At 49.5% G+C, this 22594-nt stretch overlaps 11 protein-coding genes across 11 annotated transcripts; 8 read left to right on the top strand and 3 right to left on the bottom strand.

The window, feature by feature from the left end:
* Positions 1 to 116: 116 nt before the first annotated feature.
* BCR37DRAFT_391845 (uncharacterized protein) lies at positions 117 to 2041 on the bottom strand (the record flags this gene model as incomplete). The annotated part of the gene is made up of 2 exons (XM_040871057.1): positions 117 to 1919; positions 1970 to 2041. 2 exons carry the CDS (start codon positions 2039 to 2041, stop codon positions 117 to 119), a joined length of 1875 nt encoding a protein of 624 aa, XP_040726261.1.
* A 195-nt stretch (positions 2042 to 2236) lies between these two features.
* Positions 2237 to 3088, top strand: BCR37DRAFT_391846 (uncharacterized protein; the record flags this gene model as incomplete). Its single annotated transcript, XM_040871058.1, has 1 exon — positions 2237 to 3088. The coding sequence occupies one exon, from the start codon at positions 2237 to 2239 to the stop codon at positions 3086 to 3088; it is 852 nt and encodes a 283-aa protein (XP_040726262.1).
* An 81-nt stretch (positions 3089 to 3169) lies between these two features.
* BCR37DRAFT_261299 (uncharacterized protein) lies at positions 3170 to 4798 on the top strand. The gene has a single exon (XM_040866717.1). It carries the CDS (start codon positions 3251 to 3253, stop codon positions 4547 to 4549), a length of 1299 nt encoding a protein of 432 aa, XP_040726263.1. The 5' UTR covers positions 3170 to 3250; the 3' UTR covers positions 4550 to 4798.
* On the bottom strand, positions 4624 to 5627 carry BCR37DRAFT_345681 (band 7 family-domain-containing protein; the record flags this gene model as incomplete). The annotated part of the gene is made up of 3 exons (XM_040867634.1): positions 4624 to 5228; positions 5277 to 5438; positions 5495 to 5627. The coding sequence occupies 3 exons, from the start codon at positions 5625 to 5627 to the stop codon at positions 4624 to 4626; spliced, it is 900 nt and encodes a 299-aa protein (XP_040726264.1).
* A 134-nt stretch (positions 5628 to 5761) lies between these two features.
* Positions 5762 to 7471, bottom strand: BCR37DRAFT_378242 (Pyruvate/Phosphoenolpyruvate kinase-like domain-containing protein). The gene has a single exon (XM_040869001.1). It carries the CDS (start codon positions 7399 to 7401, stop codon positions 5827 to 5829), a length of 1575 nt encoding a protein of 524 aa, XP_040726265.1. The 5' UTR covers positions 7402 to 7471; the 3' UTR covers positions 5762 to 5826.
* A 796-nt stretch (positions 7472 to 8267) lies between these two features.
* BCR37DRAFT_261322 (uncharacterized protein) lies at positions 8268 to 9878 on the top strand. Its single transcript, XM_040866718.1, has 4 exons — positions 8268 to 8547; positions 8585 to 8671; positions 8711 to 8860; positions 8901 to 9878. The coding sequence occupies exons 1-4, from the start codon at positions 8339 to 8341 to the stop codon at positions 9514 to 9516; spliced, it is 1062 nt and encodes a 353-aa protein (XP_040726266.1). The 5' UTR covers positions 8268 to 8338; the 3' UTR covers positions 9517 to 9878.
* Positions 9879 to 10366: 488 nt separating this feature from the next.
* BCR37DRAFT_261618 (uncharacterized protein) lies at positions 10367 to 12125 on the top strand. The gene is made up of 5 exons (XM_040866721.1): positions 10367 to 10579; positions 10623 to 10864; positions 10902 to 10988; positions 11026 to 11175; positions 11214 to 12125. Exons 1-5 carry the CDS (start codon positions 10454 to 10456, stop codon positions 11839 to 11841), a joined length of 1233 nt encoding a protein of 410 aa, XP_040726267.1. The 5' UTR covers positions 10367 to 10453; the 3' UTR covers positions 11842 to 12125.
* On the top strand, positions 12126 to 13830 carry BCR37DRAFT_261325 (uncharacterized protein). The gene is made up of 4 exons (XM_040866719.1): positions 12126 to 12535; positions 12579 to 12811; positions 12858 to 12871; positions 12909 to 13830. Exons 1-4 carry the CDS (start codon positions 12410 to 12412, stop codon positions 13598 to 13600), a joined length of 1065 nt encoding a protein of 354 aa, XP_040726268.1. The 5' UTR covers positions 12126 to 12409; the 3' UTR covers positions 13601 to 13830.
* Positions 13831 to 14569: 739 nt separating this feature from the next.
* Positions 14570 to 15981, top strand: BCR37DRAFT_386445 (uncharacterized protein; the record flags this gene model as incomplete). The annotated part of the gene is made up of 4 exons (XM_040870439.1): positions 14570 to 14695; positions 14742 to 14986; positions 15027 to 15040; positions 15086 to 15981. 4 exons carry the CDS (start codon positions 14570 to 14572, stop codon positions 15979 to 15981), a joined length of 1281 nt encoding a protein of 426 aa, XP_040726269.1.
* A 287-nt stretch (positions 15982 to 16268) lies between these two features.
* BCR37DRAFT_261327 (uncharacterized protein) lies at positions 16269 to 18024 on the top strand. The gene is made up of 5 exons (XM_040866720.1): positions 16269 to 16680; positions 16717 to 16961; positions 17006 to 17019; positions 17060 to 17281; positions 17319 to 18024. Exons 1-5 carry the CDS (start codon positions 16555 to 16557, stop codon positions 17969 to 17971), a joined length of 1260 nt encoding a protein of 419 aa, XP_040726270.1. The 5' UTR covers positions 16269 to 16554; the 3' UTR covers positions 17972 to 18024.
* A 2795-nt stretch (positions 18025 to 20819) lies between these two features.
* On the top strand, positions 20820 to 22200 carry BCR37DRAFT_391852 (uncharacterized protein; the record flags this gene model as incomplete). Its single annotated transcript, XM_040871059.1, has 5 exons — positions 20820 to 20945; positions 20987 to 21231; positions 21269 to 21355; positions 21395 to 21544; positions 21585 to 22200. The coding sequence occupies 5 exons, from the start codon at positions 20820 to 20822 to the stop codon at positions 22198 to 22200; spliced, it is 1224 nt and encodes a 407-aa protein (XP_040726271.1).
* Positions 22201 to 22594: the final 394 nt, after the last annotated feature.

The following is a 22594-nucleotide window of genomic DNA, read 5'->3' on the forward strand; positions in this document are numbered from 1 at the left end:
GCATGATAGATGATCAACAGAAGACCTAGATGGAGACAGAAGCAGCGAAGGACTAAATCTAGATTCGTTGCGCATCTAGCGACGGACCCGATCCACAATGAACCTTTGAAAATGCCTCACAAACACTCCGACTGCCACCTGAGAAGGTCGCAGTCCCATCCAACAAGCTCAGGCTTGACACCAAATTGTGCAAGGAGCATCTCCATCGAGAAGCATTCTTCAATACCAAAGGCAGCCTTGTCTTCAGCATCCATTGGATATTCTTCCACCCTCGTCACTTCTTGCCATCCCCAACTCCCACCAAATGTATTGCCATGGGCCAGTTGCTCTCGCCAGGCTACAAAGCCACCAGCAGCTTCAATCTTGTGCAAGACACTGCCTAGCATTTCGTCACATGCAAGTTGACAGACCATACGCCATTTTTGCGTCGCTTTGAGCACCTTGTCTTCTTCTGCTGCCTCCAACATTGCACTAGCACGTTCGCATGTCTTGACATCTTCATTGATCTGAGCCAGTTGGCGCTGCAATTGTGACACTTCCATGTTGAGTCGCTGTATTTCCTTTGCATCCTGGGCTTCAGCTGTCAGCTGTGATCCCTTGGCTTGTTCCCACTCGGCGGCGAGCGCGGGATCTCGTTGAATCACAAGCTTCTTGCCAGCTGCCGTTTCCCAGCCGCCCCCGCCAGCACTAGGTTTGACAAGAGCAGTACTCTGATGGTCGATTGTGCTCGGTGCCGCATTGACAGCTCTGACTTGTTTTGTCACTGGCAGTACAATCCCAGCTTTTGGGCGTTTCTTGGGAGCGTCCTTGATGAGAGAATTCGTCAGGCTCGTTGACGTGCCGCACTCTTCACGAGGCATTTGTGTAGAGCGGTATTCGGGATTATCCTCGTTCTTGATTGTAGACATGCTCTTTCCATCCAACTCCACCTCATGCGCCGAGGTGATTGCCAACCCAGCAGAACAGATTGGCTTTGCGGACGGTGCACAGAACTTTCGGCGCTTCTTGAGAGGCTCCACAGGTTTTGAGCTTTCACCATCCGAGAACATGTCTGTGAGCAGATAGTCTGATGAGGGTGCTTCAGTACTGTTCTTTGGAATTGCAATAGTGCTCTTTGCTTCAACAAGCGACTTGACGATAGGAGGTGCAACCACAACTTGTGCCACAGACTGATGTAATTTGAGCTGCTTACGCTTCTGTTTGCGCGCTGGTAGAGCATCCTGCATGGCTTCATTCCACCTGAGTTGCATGGCTGTAGACTCTTCCCCTACGACTGCTGCAAGATCCAAAAGTCTATCCAGCTCTTCAGAGACTGACGCAATTATGCAAGGGTCGTCTTGCGCAGAGGATTTTTCTTTGATGCACTGACTCGAGGGAGGAGGAGGGTCGTCTGATACAGGCTTGATGCTCAACACCGGTGCTTGCAGAGATTTGATGCGCTTCTTTGGCGGCAACTTATCAATTCGCAGTCGTTTCTTTGGTGTAAAGAGGACTTGAGACGATGATGAGGAACCAAGACAGCGCTTGACCCAGGCATCTGCAAGGCCTGGCCTAATCTTGCTCTTTGATGCAGGTTCTGATCTAAGGGGCTTGACAGAGTCCGGCTCTTTGACTGTCTCTTCCGCTGCCGAGCAAGGTTTAGCCTCTACAATCGTAGACGTAGCTTTGATGGCATCTGATGTGACAGTGCCTGGATGAAGCGCAGAAGCTGAATTGGTAGCGCTGTCCACAATCTCGAGCAAAAGACGAGAGACCTGGTCGTGAAGTTGCGCTCCGACAAGACATCCCTGTTTTGCAAGCTCTTCTTCACGCTGGAAAGCAAGTGCCTGTAGCCTTATTTTTTCCTCGTTGACGACTTCATGAGCAGCAGCTTCTATCAGTCCATCCAGCAGATGCTGTGCTTGCAGAGTGCATTCAATCTGAGCTGGTCAGTGGGATGCACTCATATGATTTTGAGCAAGCAGCGCACATTGACAGCGTGGACCGTCTCATCCAAGATGGAGTGTAGCATGTGACGCACTGAGTATCCAGTGAGCTGCATCTTGCGCCGAGCACGCGCAGAGACCTCCTGAGTCCTGCTGGTCTTCTTGAGCTTGTGTTGGTTCAGGAGAAGGAGTCGCGATGGAAGTTTCCGAGATGCGACCAAAGACACCAAGACACCTCATTCAACTTATATCAAGGCGGTCGGCTCATTAGGCAGGGTCTCGTCGGTGGGAGAGCAGACTAAGCAGCGTATATGCGCACAGAGACAACCGAGGCACTTGCGCAACTGTCTCGCATTCAACAAGCAGTCGCGACAAACAAGCTCTCCCATGCAGACCTGCTGAACCAGCTCAGTGTGCTTGCATCCACGCTGCAGGCTGCATCTACTCGGCCAGACGCTAAAGAGAACTATTTCAAATCGTGGGAACGATCTGTCAGTCCACTGGCAACCCGACGGAACCATGTACAAAAGAAACCATCTGTAACATTCAACTACTCTTTGCCCTTGGCCAAACAGTCTTGGCCTACACAATTGCGCAAGCAAGAGTCCACCTCCGATAGTGATGAGGATGAGCGAGATACTTCTTTCTTGCGATTGTCTGAAATGCTCGAACGTTCCATCATGTCTGCACAAGACGCTCTTTCAACACCTGGTAGTACCAGCTTGCTGTTGCGACAGGAAAGCAGTGATGATGGCCACGACACTGGACGGCACCTGGCTCTACGGGAGGAGAATATTCTCCCTGTACAAAATATCACGCAGGCATCTTCGTCCTCATCCACCTGTGTGCAACCCTTACTGCCAGAGCGCGCTTTCAACGAAACGGAGCATCCAATCAAAGAATCTCAAGCGGAGGAAGTGCTACCCGAACCACCGTCCTACGAAGAGCATGCTGGTACCATCAGAACGCTAGAAGAGGGTGTCGCCGGGCTAAACAGTCTCATCGATACTATTGCATTTGCTGCTCGGCCCTTACACCCTATAGATGGCGGCATGTCGCCCACTGCCTTCTTCTTTGCGCTGCTCGTGCTTCTTGTCGCTGTCTACTTTGCAAGGACTGGTCGCGTCAATTGTCATTGCGTTTGTCCAACGCCATCCGTTTGAAGGCAGCAAGCAGTTTGGGGTTTCCTTGGCAGGACATTCACTTGTTTGCCGCGACCATCAGTTTCAACGTATCAACACGACTGATTCGGCTGTCGACTTCAAACGCATCATGAGACACGTTGGGCCTTCAAATACTGCTTTGTTCGCTTCTCTTGAATCGGCATGTTGGGTTCTTTGGGTCAAATGTGGCGAATGCCTAAAAAGGAGCAAGCTCTGCCAAACTCCAAAGAATTGGAATTGAGTCAGTACGATGCAGAAGAGTCTGCTCATGCTCCCGCTCCACCTCCCGCTCCACAAGATACGGATACGAAACGCAACTTCTTCAGTAAAGTCAAATCGCGCGTGTCAGGGCGCACACTGTTCTTCACTGTTGGTGGGATTCTTGGGCTGCTGTTCTCCGTCTTTTTCGTGCTTGCGTATATTCGCACCGGTGGCCACTTTCAGCGGTATTTGGATCATGTTCGCGTCACACGTCGTGACTTGCGTCGCTTTGAGGCCATGCCAGCAGAGGTCCACTCTGTAGACGATAGCGGCTTCAGTCTTACCTCAACGCCACTCATCAAACTCCCACCAGCTATGAAAGTGGAAGCCTTCAGCATGAATGTCATGGATTTTGAGGATCGAATTATTGCTCGCGTTCAAGTACCTGCCTACGATAGTGCTACCAAGAACTTGACGCTGCGCATCGATTTTGATAGAGAGGATTATGGCACTCTACATCGCTTTGTGCGTCGCTTGTCATTTGGTGGTAAATTGATGGCTAAAGTCGATGCCAACATCACCGCCAAGACACTGGGCATCAGCTCACATGGACGACTCGAGCGCGTGCTTCATATGCCTCATCGCCGTTTCAAGCACAGGGACACGCCAAAGCCTCGCCGCCCATCAATTGATCCGGCAGAAGCCCTGGAGCTGACAGAGTTGTTTGCGGCGCATGTCTTGAGTCCAACTGGACTGATGATTGTTATGAAGCGTCCAACACCCAACTTGCGTGCTGATCTGGGACATATCCGGTTTGGTATGTTTCTGGGCAACAAGCGATTGATTGACCTCAGCACGCAAGCGACCATCAATCCATTTGAGACGGACTTTATGGTACGACAAGGCGCGTACTCGCCTGATGCGATTGAGCATGTCAATGCAACTGTGCATGGTCTGTTGAAAGCACTGCGACAACGACACCCACAAAAGGAGATTCCTCGCCAGTTGCTGCATACAGTGAAGATGCCTCTGCATATTATTGGCGAGCACTCACAAAGTGTGGCCTGGCTCAATGTAATTGTACGCTCGCTGAGACGCACGATTCCCGTGCCCCTTGAAGTGCTCGAGAGCTGGCTTATTCGCAGTGGCGTACCTCAAAGCTCTTTTGAAGTTGCCAAAATGGATACGAGCGTGGTGAACGCTATGCCACGTCCTGGAGACACGCCGGCGACACCTGCTCCTTCACCTGCGCTTGTATGAATGAACGCTTCATCTTCTTTGCTTAGAATAGGGTTTTTGTACTTAAACAAGATGCTGCAGCTACAGGAGATTCTCTAAAACTTGCGTCCTTTGGCCCTCTGCGCCTGCTCCTCTTCTGAGCGATTGACATTGAGCAAGAGGGTATCCGAGTCCAGTAAAATCCTGTTACTGCCGGATGCCACCAACTGTGCAATCTCACGCGCCGTCTCTAGCTTCTTGAGCTCAACATACTGTGGCTTATTCTTCAATGCATCACCAATGAGTTCTGCACTCCGTGCCTCACCCTGTGCCGTAACAATCTTTCCTTGCTTCTCCTGACGTGCACGATCCACAATGAATGCAGCACGCTGAGCTTCCTGCTGTGCAACTTGTTTCGACTCAACCGCTGCTGTGAATTCAGGCGAGAATTGGACGTGCGTCAGGGAGACATCATCGAGAAGGATGTTGAAGCGAGCAGCACGACGAGCGAGGTTATCACGAACGAGACGAGCGACTTTTTCACGCTGAGTGATGAGTTGCGAGGCGTTGAACTGAGCGACGACTGCTTTGAGGACTTCGTTGACGATGGATGGCAAGATGCGCTCGTCGTAGTCTTCGCCGAGTGTCCGGTAGATGGTAGGCAGCTCGGCGACGTTGGGCCGCGAGAGGACACGACATGTAATATTGACCATTTGAAGATCTAATCCAAGAAATTAGCATGCAAAGCAAGACAAGAGCGGAGACAGACCTTTTGTGCCGGTCAATGAAGCAACGTTTCTCGGCTTGGCACGGACATCGTAGTCAATGGCTTGCTCGAACCACGGCAGCAGGAAGTGTGTGCCTTCGTTGTAGATGTCTGGCTTGACACCGCCGAGTCGTGTATACTTTATGGCCCTGTGACCTCCGTCCACTAAAAGCCATGTCAGTTTACTGTCATTCTGTGCATGATACTGAAGCTAGACGAACCGTTGAAGATGGCATTGTTCAAGACGAGCGCGCCGCCGCCGAGGAGGATGAGACCGCCTGCACCGGCAAGAGGTCCTGCAGCGCCGGATCCTTTGCCGCCACCTGCACTGCCTGCTGTCCTGACTTTCTGCATCGCATTGCGGAACTGCTTGAAGGCGGCCTGGCCCTGCGGAGTGTTCATTGCGCTATGCTTTTGTAGGTGTAGTAGCTCTTGCTCCCGTACGTAATCCAGCAAAGGTTTCGCGCAGGGTTAGAAGTGGACGAGAAGTCTACTTGGGGGTCTATATCTGGTGAATATCTGGTGTATATCTGGGTATATCTATATAAGTCTGCTACTGCACCTTGTACAAGGCCTCTTCCAGCTGCGGCCAAATCACATCACTCGTCTCCCCCGTGAATGTATTCAAAATACCCTGCTCATCGTAGTAGTCCTTCAGCGGCGTCGTCATGGCATCGTACTCGGCCAACCGCTTCTGGAACGTCTCGACATTATCATCCAGTCGCTTCGTCAACTGCTCTCCCGTCTCATCGTCCAGGCCTGCCACTTGAGGCGGATTGTAGGTCAAATTGTAGGTTCTGCCGGATGGTGCGTGGATCCAGCGGTTGACGATACGGTCGATGATGACAGAGTAGGGGACATCCAGGTTGACCACAAAGTTGAGCGGAGTGCCAAGTTCAGACAGGTAATTGTCCAGGGTTGCTGCTTGCGCCTCCGTACGAGGAAAACCATCGAGAAAGAAAGACTTGGCCGTGAAGCCTCGTTCTTTGATCGTGTTGATGACCAAGTCACACATCGTATCATCGTCAATCAGCTCACCACGCGTAATCTTGTCCTGTGCTCGCTTGCCAAGGTCTGTGCCGCGTCTCATGTGATCACGCAGCAAGTCACCGGAAGACAAGATGCTGATATCAGGGTATTTGCCCATAATATGCTTGGCCTGTGTTCCTTTACCAGCACCAGGTGCACCGAGTATCAAACCACGGATAGGCTCTAATCCACGATGATGTAGATCCACGATCCGTTGAGCACTCAGGATGACAGGAGCATCAATCATCTTGCCCTCAAACTCAAAAGCACCGCGTTCCTCAGACTCCCATCGCTTAAGCAAGCCCTGAGCCCAGCGAACGCGTTCTTTGCTCGGCGAGAAATGCTTCTTGATGTCCTTGATTTGGGCTGGGTGGATGGCTTGTTTGCCACTGTAGCCAAATGAGGCACCTTCGATACACTCTTCCTTCAGGCGTTCCAAGTCCTTGTAGGATGTGCAAACGAGATCAATCGAGTCGAGACCATATGCTCGCGCTGCCGTGACAACCGCTTGTCTTGCAAAGAGCAACTCACGTAAACTGGGAGACCGCGTGATTTGCATACTCGCTGCGAAATCCTCCGCTGCAAAGACGAGTCCCGTCAATTGCTTGTGTGCAGAAGCGATACTCTTCAAGTTCATGATGGCCGAGGCACTCTCAATCATAGCAATGATCTGGACACCGGCAGGCAATTTCCCTGCTAGCCATTGCACATCTTCTGCAGTCTCCGTCTTTGGTAGCATGACAGCATCAATCTGCAGTCCCTGTATCATGGCCAAGTCATCTATTGCCAACTGTCCAGTCCCACGCCCATTAATCCGTACAATACGTTCCTGCGTACCGCGTGCATACCGTTGTAAATGCTGCGACACGAGTTTCCGTGCTTTTGGTTTCGCTGCCATGCTCACAGAATCCTCCAAGTCAAAGGTCAACCCATCTGCCTTGAGGTTGATGGACTTGGCGAGCATCTTTTCTGAGGAGCCAGGGATATAGAGAAGGGCCCGTCGTAGGGACTTTTCACGCCGTCGAGCCGAAGTGCCATTACTGGTGCTCGATGCATAGCGGAGTGCTTTACTGGCAAGAGGCCTGCTCCGAATGAGCATGGGCCCGGTGCAAGGAGTTGTTTGCTGGGGCTGCTGCTGTCGATGCGAAAGTGAAGTGGGGAAGGACAACGACGGCGAAGACGAGAACGAAGCGACGCTGCGACAAACAAATTTAAGCTTGCTGCTCTTCTGCCAGACCCGGCTCAGCTACATACGACGTCGGCAATGCTAAACAACGAACTGAGATGAATCCTGGGGGGCGATTGGTTATCTACGCTAGTGATCTTCTCGAGGACGTTGATCCAGCCACAAACATGACCCATCCATGTCCACTACAGCTTCATTGTTTGCCTCCAGAGACGACATGGGTCTTGTGAGCGTCTGGAATTATCTCGTCTTGTCTTATGTCACATCTCACATGACCCTCTGCTAGTCAGGAGATTTGTTTTAAACATGGCAACTGGATTTGGCGGCATTTAAACGCTCATATACGAAGGTACGACAAGGTGACCCTGCTCGATTCTACTTTGAAATTGATGCAGATCGACTCGCATCGCGGCTCGATTACAGTGAGGTATTTTGCCAGCTTTGGGCGATTGTACTGCTTGCAGCTTCCTATTCGCGTGCCGCATGCACGGTGAAGTGTCAGGATGCACATGGTGTAGTGCTCGAAACTCCTGAAGATCAACCATCTGGGATGCACACACGCTAACCGGGCTCTTTGTCTCTTCTGACTTTCATTTCTCATAAATTGGATCGCAAAGAAGGTTTGACACATCAGAAGGGTCGCTAGCATGGGATCGCAACAATCCGCAGCCTTGCGCAACTTGAGTGCAGCAGGACCATGGAATAGCTCGCATCCATTGCCAAGGCCATGGAGCCAGGACACCATACCAAGCTTTACGGCGAAGACTCTTAAGGTCAGCATACCATTGAGTCGACGACGAAGCTGATGAATTAGGGTATTGTAGGCGTCACGAGTCTTTCATTCGTCGCGATGCTAGTCATGGCAATCTACCTGCGCTTCTCCGACACACGCAGAGGAGTTATCTTGAAATGGCGAGCGCTGAGGAGTCCAATTACGACGCAATCGCAGATGCTCATCCTCATCTGTCATTTGGTCTTTGCTCAGGCACTTCAATTGATTGGCTATTTGATGTCTGCCATACATCTTGCCAAAGGGCGAATCATCTCACCGAGCTTGACGTAAGAAGTGCTGTGGTCCCAATCAAGCTGACAATAGTTGTGAGACGCAAGGGACAATCATCTTTATTTCCCATATCCTCACAAACTTCTCGATTGCGAATATTGCAACGCACTCGGCATACTGGTGAGTATCTCAGATCCTTATGTCGCGCTGACATTGAAGCATATCGAGGCTGAAACCAATGGCTCTAAATTGCTTCGTTCTTCTCAATGTCGTCACTTGGATTTTGACCCTTTCCATCAGCTTGGTCTTTCCACATATCCACAACGCCCGCAATGATGTGCCTTTCTTCACTTTCGGCAGCATAGCCTGGTAGGATCGTCCCGACGTCCATCAAATGCTAACCACACAGCTTTGTCAGCAATCTATGGCGGATGGAAAAGATTCTCGCAGTTTACGTCCCGTGTCTGGTGCTTCTTGGCATCACTATCGTTCTATACCCATTCATCAGTTACCGGCTCGTACGCCACTCTGGACGTCTCGGTCGTGCAGGACTTCGCACTCACGCAGTAACTCGTACAGAAAAGGAGATCCTCCGTGCATCAAAGCGCGTCCTTATGTTCCCATTGGCAACAATCATCATCACACTACCGTTTCTGACATTGTCCATCATGGGATTTCAAAATGCAAAAGTGCTGGAGGAAAACTCATGGACAATCATGCTGGTTGGCATGTGCATTGCAATTGCTCCACTCTTCGCCTGCATCTTCTTCTTCTTCATGACCTCATTCTTCAGATCATCTTCTTCAGTAGACACTACTGAAATGTCCGAGCTTGCAGGCAGTGAGGCGGGTGGTGTCGACTTGCCCTTTCCCATGGACGGAGATACCGTCAAGACCTACATCAGTAGTCCAGCTGTCAAGGACAATTCAATCTACTACTCGTTTGAGACAAACTTCTCAGAGGGCAGGATCAAGACGGTTGACGTGCAACCAGGCTTTGTCCTTCCTGGACGTTCCCCAATGTAATTGCCCACCACTAAGTCAAGCTGCATTCATCCCGAGGCCGAAATAGTTCGCGGCTTTGGTTCTTCCCCTTGCGATGCTGTCAAGATGGGACAATCTTGCCCTTTTTACATTTCTTCAGATTCTCTTCTCTCAACGCAGCATTCGCAAGTCGCATGTTGTAATTTTCTCTGGTAACGCCAAAAGGCAGTGATGTCTACAAAGGCTTCATCGCTGATGCTATTTTTATCATGTCTTCCACGCAATCTGAGTCTTTTCCCCTTCTTCTGATGTATCAGTAACCGCAAAACCAGCCCAGTGAGCACGACGATTGTTCGCGATAAAGCGGCGAATTTATGGGGCTACATCGCAAGAAGTGCTTCGCAGAACATGCTGATCGCCGCAAGGTCACAAGAGATCACATTTCTGCAGCTGGAGACGAAGCACGCTAAAGGTTCGAATCAACGAAGACTATCTGTGTTTGTGAGCATTGGGTTCTGCTGAAATGCCAGCTTTCCCTCTGTTGCAACACTTGAAACAACAAGGCAATCTGACCATGATGCTTCAATCGAGATATGTGATCAGCCTTCAGTGTCATCAAACGAAGCTGTTGGTGCAACTTGGTGCAACTTGGTGCAACTTGGTGCAACTTTCAGCACTGATGACAATGGCTCGACTTCCTTTCTCTCAGGGAGTACACCATCGCCAAACCCGAGACACACGTTTTTCGATATCTTCTCCATCACATCAAACACATGCAGTCTCCCTTATGGCTTGCACTTTGTGATATTTGTGCTTCCCGTTTTTAATGATCTGCTCATCACTGCCCCTGATCACTGTAAATTTGGAACCGTCAAGTTGCGAGCTCTGCATCAAGAAGGCCTGGCCACGGCTAAGGCTTTGCGCATTCGAATCGACGACAGCAGCCACGTCCCTGATAGTCTGATACAGGCCTAGCATCATGGGATCCCAGCAATCGAAAACCCTGCAGCAATTGACAGCGGCTGGGCCGTGGAACAGCTCACACCCATTGCCGAGTCCATGGAGCGAGGCTACCCTACAGGCAACAACAAAAGTAGTCCTCAAGGTAAGCAAGACTTCAGCTTAGAATGGCGTGGCTGACGATGCAGGGCATGTTGGCTATCGTGGGTTTCTCGTTTGCAGCGATGGTCGGGATGTTCTTCTACCTTCGCTTCTCTTCACAAAGGAGAGTAAATGTGAACTGGCAAGCACTGAGCCATCCGACTACGACTCGGTCACAAATGCTTATCCTTATATGTCACTTAGTCCTGGCTCAGGTCCTTCAGTTGATTGGCTACTTGATATCTGCCATACATCTCATCAAGGGCCAGATCATCTCGCCGAGCCCGACGTAAGAGCTTGAACACCGAGGCTAACGCTAATGGTAGGTGCCAAGCACAAGGCATCTTTCTATTCGGATCTCATACGCTCACGCACTTTACTATCGCCAACATTGCGACGCACTCTGCGTATTGGTAAGGTCTACGGGATGAGGACTTCTCTAACATGCAGTGTGTCCAGATTGAAGCCCATGTCCCTCAACCTTTTTGTCATGCTAAACATCGTGACTTGGATGCTGACATTGACCTTATGCTTCGTCTATCCTTTGGTTTATCATTCTCTCAATGAGGTTCCATTCTTCACCTTTAGCAGCATAGTATGGTAAGATTCTACATGCCATGTCATCTACTAACATTAAGTTTTGTGAGCGGTCTTTGGCGAATTGAGAAGATCATTGTGGTTTACGTTCCTTCAGTCGCCCTGTTGAGCGTCGGCATCTTTCTATACCCATTCATCAGCGTCAAACTTGTACGGCATTCCGCTCGTCTTAGACGGATAGGTCCCAATACGGAGGCAGCTGTTGGCAGAGAAAGAGACATTCTCCGAGCCTCAAAGCGCGTCCTCATGTTCCCGATCGCTACGGTCATTGTCACACTTCCCTTTCTCACTTTGTCGATGATGGGATTGCTGACTCCATTGAGCTTCAAAGCTGAGTCCTGGACGGTTATTATGGTGGGCTACTCTGCCGCATCTGCTCCTTTGGTCACCTGTGTCATCTACTTCTTCCTGACTTCGTTCTTCAAACCATCGGCAACTCCTGAAAACTCTCAGTCGTCCGCTGCTGATGTCACTGGGTCTGAGATGAACATGGACGAGGTGCCCTTCATCTTGGGAGAAGGGACTGTAAAGACTTTTATCAGCAGCCCGGCGGCTAGGGAAAGTTTGAGTGACTACGATTATGACAGTACAGCTGTCTACCATCTTTCAAAAATCAGGACGGTCGACTTTCAGCCGGGCTCTGCGCTACCTAAGCCGATTCCCAAGTGACGACTCATGGGGTCCTGCGAGTCATTATTGTGACGCTGGCAGACCTAGCCTAGACTTTATTGCTCCAGTCTCACACTTCGGAGGTCGTTCTTACTTCACATTTTCGTTCACTCCTTCTGTTGTAGAGCGATGACACATTATCTCGGCTCGTTTGGCCCGTTTGAATCGTCTGACAGTACGACCATGCCCTCCTCAGGGTAGCTGGTAATAGTCTGATCACGCGCATTGCCTTATGGCCAATTTCAAATTTCACTCTTGACCCCTGAAGAAATTTCGTCTTCCTAAATCTCCTTGCAACCAAGAGCAATCAGCTGACAGGAATCGTACGTCCACGACGCGTGAGTCGTTGCGACCCTCTCCACATGATTAGAGCCTCTCCAATGATTGGCTCAGAACATGTTGTGACTTATCTCTCTCGTCAACCGGTTTCTGCATACTATCACAAAGTGGTATCTCCTGATGGCGCGATATTGCATGCAACCGTCAACCTGCGCTGCTGCCACTGCATCGCCGGATCTCGTCCTCTCAAGAGTAGTGCCCAGCTACACCAACGCCAACCGATATTGCAATGGGAGTCAACCAGTCCTTTTATCTCAGTCATCAAGTGGCTCTTGGCCCGTGGAATGCAACTCGACCTCTGCCCGTTCCTTGGACCTTGAATCCTTTGGCCGACCACGAAATGAATGTCTTAATCGTAAGCGACAACCTAGAAATTTGCATTTTACCAACCACACCAGGTTATCTCAGGACTATCCTTGCTCATCTGGGCTGTTGTGCTACTGCTCATCATCCTTGAAATACATCGAAAGAACGTCTGCGAACGGCCAGCCAAGTGGGATCTTAGCACTGCTCGCACTCAGTTCACCATCTTGCTTGCACATCTCCTACTAGCCCAAGTCTTGTTAAGCGCCGGCTATCTATTCTCGACTGTTCATTTGGCCAGCGGTAAAGTAATTTCCCCATCAATCCCGTAAGGAACAACCTATAATATGATGATCCATCAGACTGACTTGTAGCTGCACGATACAAGGTAAAGACATGAAGCATGAGACTTTCACTGACAACAGGCCTTTTGATCAAGATGGCGCATCTTTTGTCTCATTGCCTGATCACCTGCATCGCTGTGCATACATTCCATGTTGTACAATTCAAAAGGCCTATGCAAGTGCAATGTTTTCGCATCATGTTGGCCTTAACCTGGCTACAGATCGCTACGATTGGCTTGCTATTCCCTTTGGCCTTGCAAGTATGGTACAGGAGCATGATGCCAGTCTTCATGCTGGGAAATCTCATGCACTGCTCCGTTGGTAGTATCTGGCGCGTGGAGAAGATCGTCACTGTTCTTCTACCATTCTTGATCAACAATCTCATTGCGTTTGTCGCCTATCCTGTGATTAGCTATCGCCTGCGAAAGGATGGCAACGAGCTCAAGCGACTGAGCCTGCGTAGCACATTATCAGGAGAATCGCAAACGACCACCTGCAAGGGCAACAATAACATCCTTCGCGTGTCGAGGAGGATGATCATCCTGCCCATTGCGACTTTCGTCAGCACAATGCCTTATGTCCTCACAGTGATTTTCGCTGTCCATTCTGGCGGGGTCCTTTACTGGTCACATACACTGATTCTTTGTACGATCGTTGCAAACTTGTTCTTGCCTCTCATCAACAGCCTGTTATATATACACATGGAACCCCGCGTTCGATCGAGCTCAAATCATGCTCGAGGTTCATTTAGAGTGCGATCAATGCAGATGTAGCCAAAATTGATGAGCTTCTTGACCTATTCTTGAATCAGACCTCGGCCACTTGTGTCATACAATATTGAATGTTCAAGCGACATTGCAGCTCAAATCATTTGCGAGCAATGGGTGGATGATGGTCCTTCGAGTCTGTCTCAGCAACTTGCTCTGGGCACAGGCTTGGCGCTAGCTGCAGGATCCGGTGGCGGACCATCACACCATCTGAACATGACTATCACTTCACGTGCTGGTATCGCGAAATCATCTACGCCTTTTGTCTCTGCAGCTGACCACCTGAAGTCCTGACTCCTGAGCCCATAGGCTCCCGAGATGCTGGAAGACTGTTTTGTCGACCGACTCCAGCCGATGGGCTTGCCCGAATCTGTCGTGGCTATTGACATTAGTCATCGAAATTGGCAGCTACATAAATGCTCCTGAACACATAGCTCAATTGATTTGCATCGTGGCCAGATGTAACAAAGGACCATTGAGTACGACGCATCATGTAAAGCTACAACTTCAGCCCCCTGCTAGATCAGTGCAGGTGAGGTAAGAGGGCCATCAGCGATGTGCTATCCGTCATTTACGCTTACAGAACGAAGGCAATCAATCACATTTTGAGCTACTGAGGTACTCGCACATCTATCTATACGACAAGAAGGCACCAGGATCTGGTGTTAACCACACAGTCGGCGTATCTGTAATTTGAGTGACAGGAGGGTTACTAAGGGGCCAATCGATCTGAACCTCTTTAAACCACTGCCGGAGTCTGCCGCGTATGTTTGCGCTCAAATGGTTGCAATTGATGAGGGTGGAGTAGCGATCGGGTCTATTCGAAGCAGATCAATTGAGGTCCTTTGCCCCTGGCAATTTGGCAAGTCTGACTCGCACGGACGAGACACTCATTGAAGGCTCTGAAAGGCTCTGCAAGGCTCTTACACTCCTTCCATGCCTCTTTTGACCTTGTATTGACTTATCTGGTTAATGATGGGACAAAGTCAATCTTCCACGCTTGGCCGGTTGGCTGCAGCTGGCCCGTGGACAGAGACAAGGCCCCTCCCTGCACCATTTTCGCAGATCCCTCTTCAGCCTGGGACTGAGATTGTTATGAAGGTAAAGCTCGTTTGGCTTTTCAAATGTACGGATACTTATCAAACAGGTCGTTACAGCGACTTCAACAATCTCACTAGTCACTCTGCTGGCTGTGGCATGCATTCTTCGTTGGTTGGCCGGTCGGGGCGAGTTACAGATCGACTTCCGCGCTTTGCGTCGACCAGAGAGCGCTCAATCACAGCTGCTAATTTTGTTGGGCAGCCTGCTGCTGGCACAGACTCTCTTGGCATTGGGAAGCTTCTGCGCCGCGTTTCACCTGATCAGAGGGGCTATGATTGCTCCATCGACCTTGTAAGCCTTTCTAACTTCCAGGACGAGTTCTAACAAGCAGATGCTGGGCTCAAGGTGCGAGATATGCTCCCTGTGGCCGCCAATCTGACTAATCTCTAGGTATGCTCCATGGCACTGGCGGATTTCTATCGCACTGTTCTATTGCAGCTATCGGAACGCATTCACTGTTGTCGGTCTATCGACTGAAGCCCTTACAACTGCCTGCTTTTGCGTCCCTTCTTGCAATCGTGTACGCTATTCCCTTCTGCATTGGTTCATTGTTTCCACTCGTCATGGGATCGCTTTACGATGTGCCATTCATGGTCGCAACTCACTTCGCTTGTTACGTCAACATTCTATACATGAAGAAATTCACCTATGTGATCGTATTTCCTTTTGGGCTACTGTTCTCAATTGGTCTAATCACATTTCCATTAGCCTCACTGCGACTCAGTTTCCAAACGAGACGACTATTGCAACACGTTTGCAAAGCTCAAAGCCAACAGGAGATTAACAAGCGTACAGAGTACGGAAGAACCTCCACTCGGATGTTGATGTTTCCGCTTGTAGCCATGCTCGCAACATTGCCTTTTCTGGTTGTTGGAATTGGCCTCATTCTGCGCCCAAGCTTCTTCCAAGAACACATCTGGCCAGAAACCATCACTGGGCATGTGGTCTCTATAAAGCCAATCATTGACGTTGTGCTGTTCGGTATGCTTTACATCAAATGGCCTAGCTCGATCAAGCCTAAGTCGCCTCGCAAAGGCCCATCCTTTGGGACAGCGCAGGATGACTTGCAGCACCTACCTGGCAGCTGTAGTGGGATTCGTATGGGCACTCTGCGTCCAGTCGACGTCGAGATTTTTGCGGCCTCTGATTTGGAGACGCATTCACTGACAGCGGCAGCTAACAGCGGCTCGACAAAGTCCGCCGAGTTGGCACATCTGCACTCCCTTGTCGGAATTCAGGTCAGCCAGAAGACGGTCAGAACCGTCCACTCGACTTTTACATTCTGAAGAGGTTCGCAGCAGTAATAGTAGCGAGAGGTCTGTCTGGCACTTCTCTAGAGCTTGAGCTCTTCAAACCTCAACCTCTCACTTCATTACTGCCTCACTTCAAGCATTACTTGGCTACGTCTGTCAATCAAGTTGGCTGCTCACTTGCAGCCTCTAGTGATCTGACAAGTCTTCTTTGAATATCAGCAGCTTGGGCTTGCCTAGCTTGTTTAGGAATTCTCACGTATTTCTCAGACTCCATCCACTCCAAGAGCGATATCCTTAAGCAAGCAGTAAGCCCATTCATCACACAGCCCACGAGGCAAGTCAGGTGTACTACTACGACAGGAGGCACATTTTGATCATCCCCTGATTACAGATAGGGGGGCAATATGCACTCCAAGCGTGCAGGGTGTTGTGTTGACTGGGACGAATCACAAACTCATTGCTGCGTCGTCGACTATGCTCTCCTCTCAAAGCCCAGACCCAAATAATGCTCCTGATTGCTTATTCCGGACAGCTCATGCCTAGTGTCCCCGTCGCCACGTATAGCCAGACATCAGCCAGCGATTTCCTCGAAGCAACCTGACCGCCATGGCAAGACAGGAAAACTCAGCGCTGAGTGCTCTGGCTCAAGGTGCCCCGTGGACGAAGCAGCATCCGCTTCCATCGCCATTTACCTGGTCAACCATTCCAGATGACCGCCTGCGGATCATGAAAGTAAGAGTATAGTCCAAGTGGGCTTGCTAACAACAGATTCTCGCAATCATTGCAAGCTGCTCAACAGCCATCTCGGTCCTCTTGATCATACAGTTAGTTTCACAGCATCATCAGGGTCGATCCAACATCCCATGGTCTCGAATGATGAAACCATCAACCCCCAAGGCGCAAGTGATTTGGCTTTTCATGCATTTCTTTGCAGCACAAATGATCCAGTGTGTGGGATGGCTCTTCTCAATTGTCTATGTCGCAAAAGGATCTGTTCAAACCCCATCAGCAATGTAAGCACCTTGGTCTTTTTGTCATCAACACTAATGCTCTATAGATGCTCAGCTCAAGGTACAGAAAAGCCATTCCTTGGCAGCACTAACCTTGATAGCGTTACTACAAACTATGGGAACATACATGTCTCAGTCCTCTGCGTCCGCTATCGCGGTTCACTCAGCATTGGTGATTGTCCGACTGCGCGTTGTTTCTCTTGTGACATTTTGGTGTCTTCTTGCGAGTGTGTGGACCTTCACACTCGTGCTTGGTCTGATTGTTCCCATCATCATGGATTATTTCTACCCTGTTCCCTATCTGGCTTTCTGGGATATTTCATGTACGTGTAAGCAAATTTGAGATAAGCTGACAAGTAGGTTTTATCAACAAATTGTACTTCGTACAGATTACTTGGCTCTTCAACCTGCCTTTCTTGTTGCACCTCTCGATCACTCTGATCTGCTATCCGATCATCAGTGTCCGTCTAACAAGACAGCTGCGTTTTCTCCGGGCTTTTGCTGAGCGATCTCCTGCTGGACTAGATCAGACTAGAGATGATGATGCCATTCGAACGTCACGCAAGTTGCTCATATTCCCCTTGGCTTTTGTGCTCGGCAACCTGCCTCTCATCTTCATCATCGTCTTCACTCTGGCTGCACCACCTTGGATCTACAACGAGTTTTGGCCTATGGCTATTGCAGCTTGCTTTATTGCACTGTTACCACTTGTCAACACACTGATCTACTTCTTCGCGACTCCGCTGTTTAAGAGCTCGCCAATTGGGCAAAGTGCGACGACCGGAAGCTGTAGTCGACCCGACGACGCCTTGGCACTCAACCTGGATCCGAACGTGGAGCTTCATGATTCATTGCCACCGAAGACTGAGCAAGTGGTGTTTCGATCGACCCAATCAGACTCCTGTCGCAACAATGTTCTGAGTAAATCGGTGGGAATTGGACAATATGATGATGGCTATGCCGGAATGAGTCCATCCATGTCTGTGCCTTCCCCTGTTTGGCCTATCCGCTAGCCTTGCGTTGGCTTTGATCAGACTTGCGTATGCTCACTTTCTCACCTTTTGTCACTGGGTCTCACCGAAAGCATCGACAATACTTGTATGTGGGCAGCTCGGCAGCTCAGCAGCAAGACGTTGACAAAAGATCCAATCTCGCGCGTTGATCCTCGCTGCTGGGTACCCTACGCAAAATGACGACCGTATCGTGGCTGTTCCCGTGGACATAATACCTCGTACTGCTTCCAAGATGGATACTGGTAGACCTTTCTATTCTCGGATCCCTCGCAATCTTTCTGGCATAGTATCTGTCTCGTCGCAACCAAATGGCCCCTGAATATACTTGGGAAGATCGCTCTGTACAATCTTCATCGCCTGTGTAAGCAGCTTGGCCGTCTTGTCCCACAAACTAACAATCAAACAGATGCCCGACCCAAGGTTCGTCAACCTGATCATGAGCTTGTCTAACCTGTGAAGGACCTTTACAAACCATGGGATCACTTTCATCGCAGGCATCTGTCTCTGCCATCGCAGTTCAATCTGCACCGGTCATCATTAGGCTGTGCATCGTTTCTTGAAGTTATTTGGGTGCTCTTGGCGAGTAGGTGATTCTTCCCGCTCACTCGACCTCGTGGTCCCTGTCTCTTCGAATCACTTCTGTGCCGCGCGCCCTACCTCTGGTTCTCCAAGGTGTCATGTAAGAGTAAACGGACCTAGGAGCTTGCTGACTGTTAGGCTTTTTCAACCCACGTTACATGAATGGGTTTATCTGGTGAGTGGATGTCCCTCTCTTATTCCGTTTGATCATCGCTTTGATGGCCTATCCGATTATCAATGTACGTCTGTCTAGACAGTTGGGGCAGCTTCAGGCGTTTGCCTCACGACTTTCGTCTCTCTCTCGGGTCTCCAAAGTGACGACGATGTTGTACGCACTTCTGTTTTGTTACTGCTTATCATCCTTGCAACACATCGAAAGAACGTCTGCAAATGGCCAGCCAAGTGGGATCTTAGCACAGCTCGCACTCAGTTCACCATCTTGTTTGCCCATCTCCAACTAGCCCAAGTCTTGTTAAGCGTCGGCTATCTATTCTCGACTGTTCAATTAGCCAGCGGTAAAATAATCTCTCCATCAATCCCGTGATAAGGAACACATAATATGATCCATCAGACTGACTTGTAGCTGCACGATACAAGGTAAAGACTTGAATCATGGCACGTTCATTAACAAACGGCCTTTTGATCAAGATAACGCATCTTTAATCTCATTGCCTGATCACCTGCATCGCTGTGCATACATTTCATGTTGTACAATTCAAGAACAATTCAAAAAGCCCATGCATATGCAACACTTTTGCATCATGTCCTACAGGTCGCTGCGATAGGCTTGCTGTTCACTTCGGCCTTGCAAGTATGGTACAGGAGCGTGATGCCAGTCTTCATGCTGGGAAATTTCATGCAATGCACCGTTGGTAGTATATGGCGCACAGACAGAACCATCACCGTTCTTCTACCATTCTTGGTCAATAGTCTGATTGCTTTCGTCGTCTATCCTGTGGTTAGCTATTGCCTGCAAAAGGATGTCAACAGGCTTAAGCGACTGAGCCTGCTCGGGCTGTTATCGGGAGAATCACAAACGACCAGCTCCAAGGGCAAGAATGACAGTCTTCGCGAATCGAGAAAGTCAAAGATCCTGTCCATTCTGAAGTTCATCAGCACAATGCTTTATATCCTCTCAGTGAGTTTTGCTATTCACTCTGGCGGGTCCTTCGTTGGTCACATACACTGATTGTTTGCACAATCGTTGCAAACTTATTTTTGCCTCATATCAACAGTCTGCTGTATATACACATGCTACCACACGCTCGTCCGAGCTCAAGTCATCCTCGAGGTTACACTTATAAAATCAACGCACATGTAGCCAAAATTGATGAAGTTATTGACCATTCTTCAAGCAGGCCTCGGCCGGCCGGCTTGTGTCATACGATGTTGAAATTCCAATCGACCTCAAAGCTCAAGCCATTTGCTAGCAATGGGTGGATGACGGTCCTTCGAGCCTGTCTCAGCAACTTGCTCCGGGTACAGGCTTTGCGCCAGAATCCGGTGGCGGAACTTTAGACCATCTGAACATGACTATCACTTCACGTGCTGGTGTCGCGAAATCATCCACGCATTTTGTCTATATACTTTCTTCAAAGTTGTCGTGGCAACGATAGGTATCGAAAATTAGCTCACTCTAATGCTACAAAATACTCCTGAACATCGACTTGATCGTGTCGAAATGTAACAAAAGAGCATGAAATACGACGCATCATGACAGTCAGCGATATGCTATCTGTCATTTGCGCTTCCAAAACGAAGAGGATCAATCACATCTCGAGCTAGAGAGGCGCTCGCACATCTATTCATTTGGCAGCAAAGCACCAGCATCTGGTATCCATCAATTGATTGACGTATTTGAAGCTTGAGTAATACAAGAGCGACTGGGGGCCACTCAATCTGGACCTCTTCTGACCACTGCCGCTGGTGTTTGCGCTCAAATGCTTGCTAACATGAGGATAGAGTAGCGATTCGGCTTAGTTGAAGCATATCTGTTACGGTCCTTTGCCCCTCGCTATTTGGCAAAACTCAGTCGCACGATCGTGGGGTCATTGAGAGCTCTGCAAGGCTTTTACACTCCTTCCAGGCCTCTTTTGGCGCCGTGTCTGCAGTGAAGTGTCAGGATGCACATGGTGTAGTGTTCGAGTACCCCTGAAGATTGACCATCTGGGATGCACACGCGGTACCATGATTCTTCGTCTTTTTTGACTTTCGTTTCTCATAAATTGAGTCGCAAAGAAGGTTTCGATACATCAGAAGGGTCGCCAGCATGGGATCGCAACAATCCACGACCTTGCGCAAATTGAGTGCCGAAGGACCATGGAATAGTTCGCATCCATTGCCAAAGCCATGGAGCCAAAAGACCATACCAAGTTTTACGGCGAAGACTCTTAAGGTCGGCATACCGTTGAGTCGACGACGAAGCTGATGAACTAGGCTATTGTAGGCGTCACCAGTTTTTCTTTCGTCACGATGCTAGTCATGGCAGTCTACCTTCGCTTCTCCGACACTCGCAGAGGCGCCATCTTGAAATGGCGGGCGCTGAAGACTCCAGTTACGACGCAATCGCAAATGCTCATCCTCATCTGTCATTTGGTCTTTGCTCAGATACTTCAACTGATTGGCTATTTGATGTCTGCCATACATCTTGCCAAAGGGCGAATCATCTCACCGAGCTTGACGTAAGAAGCTCTGTAACCCTAATCAATCTGACAATAGTTGTGAGGCACAAGGGACGATCATCTTCATTTCCCATATCCTCACAAACTTCTCGATTGCAAACATTGCAACGCACTCGGCATACTGGTGAGTATCTCAGATCCTCATGCCGCGCTGACATTGGAGCATATCGAGACTGAGACCAATGGCCCTAAAATGCTTCGTTCTTCTCAATGTCGTCACTTGGATTCTGACCCTTTCCATCAGTTTGGTCTTCCCACATATCTACAACGCCCGCAATGATGTGCCTTTCTTCACTTTCGGCAGCATAGCCTGGTAGGATCGTCCCAATGGCTATCAAATGCTAACCACACAGCTTTGTCAGCAATCTATGGCGGATGGAAAAGATTCTCGCAGTTTACGTCCCGTGTCTGGTGCTTCTTGGCATTACTGTCGTTCTATATCCATTCATCAGTTACCGCCTCGTACGCCACTCTGGACGTCTCGGTCGTGCAGGATTTCGGACTCACGCAGTAACTCGCACAGAAAAGGAGATCCTCCGTGCATCAAAGCGCGTCCTTATGATCCCATTGGCAACAATCATCATCACGCTACCGTTTCTGACATTGTCCATCATGGGCTTTCAAGATTCAAAAGTGCTGAAGCAACACTCATGGACAATCATGCTGGTTGGCATGTGCATTGCCATTGCTCCACTCGTCGCCTGCATCTTCTTCTTCTTTATGACCTCATTCTTCAGATCATCTTCATCAGTAGACACTACTGAAATGTCCGAGCTTGCAGACAGTGAGGCAGGTGTTGTCGACTTACCCCTTCCCATGGATGGAGATACCGTCAAGACCTACATAAGTAGTCCAGCTGTCAAGGACAATTCAATCTACTACTCATTTGAGACAAACTTCTCAGAAGGTGAAATCAAGACGGTTGACGTGCAACCAGGCTTTGTCCTTCCTGGACGTTCCTCAATGTAATTGCCCACCACTAAGTCAAGCTGCATTCATCCCGAGGCCGGAATAGTTCGCGGCTTTGGTCCTTCTTTCTTTCGATACTGTCAAGATGGAACTATTTTGCCCATTTTACATTTCTTCAGCTTCTATTCTCTTAACGCAGCATTCGCAAGCTCATGTTGTAATCTTCTCTGGTAACGCCAAAAGGCACAAAGGCTTCATCGCTGATGCTATTTTATCATGTCTTCCATGCAATCTGAGTCTTCTCCCCTTTTCTGATGTATCAGTCGCGAGACCAGCCCAGTGAGCACGACGATCGTTCGCGAGACAGCGGCAAATTTTGGGGCCACACTACAAGAAGTGCTTCGCAGAACATGCTGATCGCCACAAGGTGACAAGAAATTACAACTCTGCAGCT

Source organism: Protomyces lactucae-debilis (assembly GCF_002105105.1).
Source record: "Protomyces lactucae-debilis strain 12-1054 chromosome Unknown BCR37scaffold_6, whole genome shotgun sequence".
Lineage (NCBI taxonomy): Eukaryota > Fungi > Ascomycota > Taphrinomycetes > Taphrinales > Protomycetaceae > Protomyces > Protomyces lactucae-debilis.

Coding starts and splice junctions, on each gene's coding strand:
- BCR37DRAFT_378242 (XM_040869001.1), bottom strand. CDS start 7,401: ATGCTCATTCGGAGCAGGCCTCTTGCCAGTAAAGCACTCCGCTATGCA.
- BCR37DRAFT_261327 (XM_040866720.1), top strand. CDS start 16,555: ATGGCAAGACAGGAAAACTCAGCGCTGAGTGCTCTGGCTCAAGGTGCC. Junction 16,681..16,716: donor ACCGCCTGCGGATCATGAAA/GTAAGAGTATAG, acceptor TGCTAACAACAG/ATTCTCGCAATCATTGCAAG. Junction 17,282..17,318: donor GGCTTTCTGGGATATTTCAT/GTACGTGTAAGC, acceptor GCTGACAAGTAG/GTTTTATCAACAAATTGTAC.
- BCR37DRAFT_261299 (XM_040866717.1), top strand. CDS start 3,251: ATGTTGGGTTCTTTGGGTCAAATGTGGCGAATGCCTAAAAAGGAGCAA.
- BCR37DRAFT_261322 (XM_040866718.1), top strand. CDS start 8,339: ATGCTAGTCATGGCAATCTACCTGCGCTTCTCCGACACACGCAGAGGA. Junction 8,672..8,710: donor GCAACGCACTCGGCATACTG/GTGAGTATCTCA, acceptor CTGACATTGAAG/CATATCGAGGCTGAAACCAA. Junction 8,861..8,900: donor ACTTTCGGCAGCATAGCCTG/GTAGGATCGTCC, acceptor CTAACCACACAG/CTTTGTCAGCAATCTATGGC.
- BCR37DRAFT_261618 (XM_040866721.1), top strand. CDS start 10,454: ATGGGATCCCAGCAATCGAAAACCCTGCAGCAATTGACAGCGGCTGGG. Junction 10,580..10,622: donor CAACAAAAGTAGTCCTCAAG/GTAAGCAAGACT, acceptor CTGACGATGCAG/GGCATGTTGGCTATCGTGGG. Junction 11,176..11,213: donor ACCTTTAGCAGCATAGTATG/GTAAGATTCTAC, acceptor ACTAACATTAAG/TTTTGTGAGCGGTCTTTGGC.
- BCR37DRAFT_261325 (XM_040866719.1), top strand. CDS start 12,410: ATGGGAGTCAACCAGTCCTTTTATCTCAGTCATCAAGTGGCTCTTGGC. Junction 12,536..12,578: donor ACGAAATGAATGTCTTAATC/GTAAGCGACAAC, acceptor CAACCACACCAG/GTTATCTCAGGACTATCCTT.